We start from the raw sequence: 7,803 nt of genomic DNA, 5'->3' as shown, positions 1-7,803 counted from the left end.
GCCCTTCCCTGAGGAAACTGTCTTCCCGGGAGCCGTGACACTGACAGTTGGAACACAGGCACTCTCATTTGTGTATTTTCTTTTTTTGGGGGGGTTGTGCTACTATTAGAGTTGAACTGTACTACAGAGACGATTTGGTCGATGGGCTTGAATCGCTCAGGTTGGTGAGAGCAGGCTCAGTGGGTAAGGGCGCCTGCCTCCAAGCCTGACCACCTGAGTTTGATCTCTGGGACCCACATGATGGAGAGAACTAACTCCTGAAAGTTGTCCTTGCCCTCCACCTGTGTTCTGGGACACAAGAACACACACACACACACACACACACACACACACACACACACACACACACACAAGCACACACGCAGTTGTTTTCTTTTTTAAAGGCCCTGATGGCGTGACCCCTTCCAACCTAGCCGCCCCACCCCCAGCCTCCAGAGCCGTGAGCTCTACACATGACCTCATCTGCAGTGTTTAGTGCAGTGAAACCGTGATTCTGGATTCTGTCCTGAGCCACTGCACTAGATGGAGGTGGCAGAATTTACTGAGGCAGACAGCTAGGGAATAAAAAATTCAGGGTTTTTCATTTTTGTTTTGCAAGACCGAGTTTCTCTGTCTGTCTTGGCTGTCCTGGAACTCACTTTGTAGACCAGGCTGGCCTCGAACTCACCGAGATCCTCCTGCCTTTGCTTCTCCAGTGCTGGGACTAAAGTGTTTATCACCATGCCTGGGTACAAATTCAGGTTTTTTTTTTTTTAAATTATGTGTATGTTTTGCCTGGATGTATGTCTGTGTACCATGTCTGTCTGCTGCCTGTGGAGGCCAGATGGGTATTAGATCTCCTCAAACTGGAATTGTGGATGGTTGTAAACTGCCACATGGGTGCTGGAAATTGAACCTGGGTCCCTTGGAAGAGCAGCCAGTTCTCTTAATGACTCCATCATCTCTCCAGCTCCCAAATTCAGATGCTTGCTGGGCTTTGATCTTCCTGCGGAGGGGTGAGATAACTAACAGACGGACACGCTCTAATGACCTTAGGCTTCTGACCTGTTTTTATCTTTTGGTTGTAGTGGTGTTGGTGATGGAACCCATGGCCTTATATGTGCTAAACACATGGTTTACCCCTTGGCTATCCTCAACTCTGAGGGTTCCTAAATGGGGCCTCAAGGACCAAACACACTAAGATTTACCAACAACGGTTCCCTCCACCCATGACTTGACAGCAACACTTAGGGCGTAGGTTCAAGGACGATGCTTATCTTCTAAGCTGAAGGGTGGAGGACAGAGCTGATCTGGTGGACAAAGACACTGCTCAGCTCCTATGGCTTCACCTCTCTTCCTTTTACTGAGACTTGGTCCCATGAAGCTCAGTTTGGCCTTTAACTTGCTGGTAGTTGGAGAACCTTGAATCCTAACTTCCTGCCTCCATTCCTCACATGCTGGGACAACAGGAATGTGCTATTGTGTTCCCTGGTAGTTTGCCACTTTGCTCATAACACAGTTCATTCACTGGAGTTGATGATGCTTAACAATATTAATAAACTTCAAAAAATACCGTACAGCCGGGCATGGGGGTGCACGCCTTTAATCCCAGCACTCAGGAGACAGAGGCAGGTGGATCTCTCTGAGTTCAAGGCCAGCCTGGTCTACAGAGTTCCAAGACAGCCAGGGTTACACAGAGAAACACTGTCTCAGGGGGGAAAAAAAAACAAAAAACAAAGAAACAAAAAAACAAACAAAAAATTGTACGAGGGCTGGGAGAGGGGTAGCTCTGGAGAGGGGTAGCTCTGGGAGAGGGGTAGCTTTGGGAGAGGGGCAGCTCTGGAGAGGGGCAGCTCTGGAGAGGGGTAGCTCTGGGGAGGGGTAGCTCTGGAGAGGGGCAGCTCTGGAGAGGGGTAGCTCTGGGGAAGGGTAGCTCTGGAGAGGGGCAGCTCTGGAGAGGGGTAGCTCTGGAGAGGGGTAAGCTCTGTTGGTCAAGTCTTTGCAATGGAAGCATGGGGACCAGAACTACCTAACCCACAGATCTTACGAACATGTCAGAAAGCGGAGTACGGTGGCATGTGCCTCAAATGCCAGCACCAGGGAAGGAGAAAGAGGCAGCTGGGGTTTGCTGTTGAATTCCAGGCCAGTGAGAGACAAGGTGGGCAACCCCCCCCCTCTCTCTTCCCCTCTCTCTCTCACACACACCTGAAGAAAAAGGCTTATTCAGGCAAAGTAGAAAATTTTTACTAAAGTGACACATTATACACTTAAAATTACACATTTATGAGGAGAAAGGGAAATTAAAATGCACTGCTATCGTTTTTTACTTATTACGTGAATGAACTCAGGCCTCTCCTACAGAATGAGGAAAAACAATTCCTGAGGTCACTCTAGTGCTGCTAAGTTACAAGTCAGTACATGTTAGAAGGGAGGAGAATGCACTTATTTTAGTCCCCTTCTGAAGGCAGTTTGTTTCCGTCTGTCTGCAGACCTCATGTCCAGGATGTGCTCACTGGTCTGCTCTACGACATGGGATGCTCACTCCAGTGGCGGGTAGTCCCCCGCCACTACCCTTCCCAGGCCAGAGTGTAGTGATCTCTTCCTCTTCCCACCACAGCCATTGATTCTTTTGAAAAAAGATCTCATCGTAAACCTCAAGCTCATGGCAATCCTCCTGCCTCCTAAGTGCTGTGCTGTGACTGCAGGTGTCAGCCAGCAGATCTGGTCACAATTATCACGTGGTAAGGACTGTGGACCTTCCTCAGGCTCTTTTCTTTCGGCGATGCCAAAACCACCCTGCTTCCTACGGCAGCACTGGCACCGGCAGGTCTGGGCCAGCCCAGGGACCATTTCAGCAGAGCACAGCCCAGGTCTGAAGAACAGAACAAAACGGCTGAGGCCCTCTGACGGTTCAGATGCTAAACAACAGAAGGAAGACAGGTTTCACATCATGGAGTTAAAGACTGGAAAAGGAGAGAGATTGGCTTCATTAACTTAACAAAACAAAGGAAGGGGCATAATGTTCGTATGCTTCAAGTCAGCTGAATCTGACACTCGGCTGCCAATGGAAGGCATTCTCAGATGTTAACTTCTCAGGACTGAGGTGTAATGATTAATTCCACAAGGCTATGCCCGATTCTGATAAAAAAGCAACAGTTATAGAAAAGTTGAAAACAGATGGGTTGGTCTCTCTATTGTTTTGAGACAGAGTCTTGGTATACAGTCCTGGCTGTCCTTGAGCTCAGAGGTCCCCCATAGTCAGATCTTCAGATCTAGGGACAGATGGACATTGGCACCCCTTTTTGCCTATGGTGGCTGTATTTCCCGGAAGGTTGGGTATTTTGTGACAGGAGCGTGTACAAGTTGCTACAGGAACAGTAGTCATGCTGTTACCATTTTCAGTTTCTCTCCCCAGTGGTGGAGATCAACCCAGGGCCCCCAGAGAGAAGGGCAGGGACTCGACCACTGAGCCATGACCACAGCTCCATGCACGCTTTGCTTATGATCTATAGACTCCAGATGCTAAAGAAAGGATCCCAAAATGGCACATGAGCCATGTTTCAAGGCAAAAAGGCACTGGCATTTTAGTTTTTACCTTACCAGTAAAAAACAGTCCCCTTTACCATCTTCAAAATATGTGAATTTGATTTTAAGATAGTCAAGTGCTCTATGGCGTCAATGATTTTATTGGAAGTACCAACACAAGGAAAAATTGTTATAGAATCAACTTTAATTAATGCGTCTAGATATTTTCTTTTGGAAGAAGAAGGGAATGAACTAGCTAGCTAAAATGGTACCTGGGCTTCTTCTTGGTCAAGTCGTCTCATAGAAGATCAGCATCATTTGGGGATCTTACTCCTCAAACCAGGTGGGCACTTTGTGGTAACACAGAGAATGGGTGGGGTCCCAGGTGGATGAGGGGACCCCAGGCACCAAATAAACACTGCCTTGGTACTATTCCCCAGGCAGAGGCCTCAGTGGAGAGGTTCGTGTTTGTGTGATACTCCAGGCCCACAAACTCCACAGGGGCCAACTGGTTGGCCTTGAGCCAGTGGAGAAAAGCTGTCCCCAGCAGAAAGTATGAGACGACAGTAAGTAGGTGGGGAAGGAGGGCTCATCGGTTTCCGCACACTCGCAGGTGTCGTGTCCAACAGTCCTGGTCTGAATCCGTCTACTGAAATAAGGAAAAGAAGAGAAGACGGGGAGCCGGGGAGGGATGGGGACGGGTGGGTGGGGGTTGACGACGACGGGGGACGGACACGGGATGGATGGACAGGCGGAGTAACGAAGGCAACACATCCCACTTCTGGATCTCATGGGTCCTTTGTACTCAGTGTGTGTGCAGGAGTGTCAACAATGACTGACATGAACATGTGGGAGGAGCCTTCCTTCTGTCACAAACCCAGGGTCCCTTCACATCTGAATTCACAGTAAGGCCTTGGAGTGAGAGACTCAGCAAATGAGTAAGCAGAGGCAGCCGTTACGATCCTGCCCACAGCTTTGCAGACACTGGAAAGAAAAAAATGCCATGTTCTCTTCTCTGTCGGCACAGTAATCGAAGGCTCAAGGCGCTCACAACTGGTCTGCCATGTTTACATTACGACTCAGAGCAGCTCACAGAGTGTAGCCATGCCGATCTTACCAAACTGTGGAACACACACATTTTTTCCCATTGAAACTAAAATTTCTTAAGACCCACATCTGAACACACATGTTAATTACATACTGTGTAATCAATGACATTTCTTAGGAGTTTAAAAGAGGCTTTTGAATCTTTTCATCACCACGGAGGAGAATTCCTTTTCAGTTTCTTTATAGTTGCCGAACTTTCTTTTCTGTGCTTTTTATATTGATATCTAACTTGTCCACTTTGGTTGTTAGCCGGTCAAGAATGTCGTCCTGCTCCTCAATTTCCGTCTGCATTCCTAAGGCGATGTCCTTGAGTCGGCCCAATCCCATGGAGAGCTCATCTGTGAGAAGGAAGCGATAGGCAGTCACAGTATCCACAGGTGCTTCCTGCCACTGGATGCTCAGTGGCATCTGGATTGCAGGCCTGTCTAAGAGACTGAGTGCCACAACTTGTAGCCTATGTTCTCAAAATACACAGCAGTGAAGAGAAATCTACTTACTAGCTAGTAATATGCGGTCGATGTAGGCAGAAGCCATCGCGTCTCCTCCAGATAACCACGGTTAATGTCTGTCTGTCTGAGCACAGTCTCACAGGCAGCTCTGGCCGCCCTGAACCCCACTATGCAATCCAGGGTGGCCTTGAAGCCACAGTGATCTCCCCGCTTCTGCTGCCCGAGGAGAGTATAGGGCCACTGCCACCTACAGCACGTCCCCTAGTCCTGGAGAATCAAACCCAGGGCCTTCGTGTGCCAGGGAAGCACTCTGACACCGAGTCCCGTCCCCAGTCTCCTTGATTTTCACGTGACACAGGATCTCACTAATTTTCCAGGCTGGCCCCGGATTTGCAACCCCCAGCCTAGCTGGGGTTACAGGTGTCTGCACTAAGTCTGGCAGACTGTCTGCTTCCTGAGGTTTTTGAGACCTGTGGCCTTGGGTTTCCTAGAAGGCAAACGTTTAGTGGGCGCTCACCCAGGCCGCATGGAACTTCCTGGGTTTGAGGACACAAGCACAGGAAACATGGCTGAAATACACGGCCTGGTGGGGACGAGCCTCAGTGGGTGTGAGGGTCTGAGTCAGATCCTCCTACACTGTGGGTGTGACACTGTGGGTGTGACACTGTGGCCTGTGACACTGTGGGTGTGACACTGTGGGTGTGACACTGTGGCCTGTGACACTGTGGGTGTGACACTGTGGGTGTGACACTGTGGCCTGTGACACTGTGGGTGTGACACTGTGGGTGTGACACTGGGTGTGACACTGTGACACTGTGGGTGTGACACTGTGGGTGTGACACTGTGGGTGTGACACTGTGGCCTGTGACACTGTGGGTGTGACGCTGTGGGTGTGACGCTGTGGGTGTGACACTGTGGGTGTGACACTGTGGGTGTGACACTGTGGCCTGTGACACTGTGGGTGTGACACTGTGGGTGTGACACTGTGGGTGTGACACTGTGGGTGTGACACTGTGGGTGTGACACTGTGGGTGTGACGCTGTGGCCTGTGACACTGTGGGTGTGACACTGTGGGTGTGACACTGTGGGTGTGACACTGTGGCCTGTGACACTGTGGGTGTGACGCTGTGGGTGTGACACTGTGGCCTGTGACACTGTGGGTGTGACACTGTGGCCTGTGACACTGGGTGTGACACTGTGGGTGTGACACTGTGGCCTGTGACACTGGGTGTGACACTGTGGGTGTGACACTGTGGGTGAGACACTGTGACACTGTGGGTGTGACACTGTGGGTGTGACACTGTGACACTGTGGGTGTGACGCTGTGGGTGTGACACTGTGGGTGTGATGTTGTGGGTGTGACACCGTGGGTGTGATGTTGTGGGTGTGATGTTGTGGGTGTGACACCGTGGGTGTGATGTTGTGGGTGTGACACTGTGGGTGTGATGTTGTGGGTGTGACACTGTGGGTGTGACACCGTGGGTGTGATGTTGTGGGTGTGACACTGTGGGTGTGACACTGTGGGTGTGACGCTGTGGGTGTGACACTGTGGGTGTGACGCTGTGGGTGTGACCCGTCGAGGAGGCCAGGAAGCGGCTGTGCTCAGTGTAAACTGGAGGCTGCTGCGGCTCCCACACTTACCTAAGTTGCTGTCAATCTTCTGGTGATAGGCTCGGAGGCTCGCGTTCTTGGGGTAAACCTCGGTCGTCTCAGCAGAAGCAGGCCCTTTGGGGATCGGGTCTAGATCAGAAAGAAACACCAGAGACAGTTCACTGGAGGTCACTGCTCCATGAAATCGGCCCATTCTTTCCCGAAGTCCTAGAAACCTGTCCCCGGGCATCTCTTCTACCAGGAAAGAACTACAGGGTGGAAGTTCCATGTTTATAGGCTGCAGCAGTCAAGTCTGAGCTCCAGCTGGTCCCTCAACATTAGCAGATTGAGGACGCTCAACTACAAGTCACCAGGTGAGATATGGAAAAAGACATGTATGTAACAATACAACAGGGAACCGCCAATGCAAAGCTACAGGCTCACAGGCAAGCTCTGGGAGACAGGTGGTTAAGATTGATTTTTTTGCTAAGGATTGGAACCAGGGCCTTGTGCCTGCTAGACAAGCACTCTGCTATAGAGGTATCCCACGAACCCTTCTACCTCTTAGTTGTGTGTGCGGCAGGCGTACACATGTGCTTGTGAGACAGGGCCTTGCCATGTTGCACAAGCGACCTCCAACTCTTGGGCTCAAGCTGTTCCTGTAAAAGCTAGAACTACAGGTGCATGCTACTTCACCTGGCAGAGCTGGCACAGCCAGGTCTAAAAACCAAAGCTGTTGAGCTATGTGTGCATGCCTGTACTCTGGCACACGGAGCAAGAAGGTCAGATTTTAAGGTCACCCTCTACTAATGGAGTTGGGGATTGGGCTAAACGAGACTCAATCTCAAAAGAAACAATAAACACGAAACAAAGCAAAGATCAAAACTGTTGCCTGGTGAGGTGTTTGCACAGATGAAAACCGCCTTTAACGCCCTCATATTGTGTCTTTAGATGCAGGGTCTCTCTCCACTCTTCAGGGTGGACACTGAAGCGGTTTTCCATGGGCCCTGTACAGTCAGCCTTCTCTTTCTCCCATGTTTGTGCCTTTCCAGAATAAGCTGTGTCTAGGTCAGTCTGTCCTGACTTCTGACTCTTCCGGAGGTCAGTCGGTCTCCCTCCCTCCCTCCCTCCCTCCCTCCCTCCCTCCCTCCCT

The 7,803-nt window shown here is 50.5% G+C and overlaps 1 protein-coding gene across 1 annotated transcript in view; it reads right to left on the bottom strand.

Moving 5' to 3' along the window:
• Positions 1 to 3,645: 3,645 nt before the first annotated feature.
• Snap29 (synaptosome associated protein 29) overlaps positions 3,646 to 7,803 on the bottom strand; it is a 32,598-nt gene continuing 28,440 nt past the window's right edge. The window contains exons 4-5 of the mRNA XM_006998410.4: positions 6,702 to 6,800; positions 3,646 to 4,949 (exon numbers count right to left, since the gene is read on the bottom strand). Coding sequence (XP_006998472.1) covers positions 4,792 to 4,949; positions 6,702 to 6,800 — 257 coding nt within the window. The 3' untranslated portion in view covers positions 3,646 to 4,791. The remainder of the gene's footprint in view (positions 4,950 to 6,701; positions 6,801 to 7,803) is intronic.

This window comes from Peromyscus maniculatus, chromosome 12 (genome assembly GCF_049852395.1).
Source record: "Peromyscus maniculatus bairdii isolate BWxNUB_F1_BW_parent chromosome 12, HU_Pman_BW_mat_3.1, whole genome shotgun sequence".
NCBI classification, from domain to species: domain Eukaryota; kingdom Metazoa; phylum Chordata; class Mammalia; order Rodentia; family Cricetidae; genus Peromyscus; species Peromyscus maniculatus.
The sequence above is the reverse complement of the archived record's forward strand: the minus strand, read 5'-3'. Positions and strand labels throughout refer to the sequence as shown.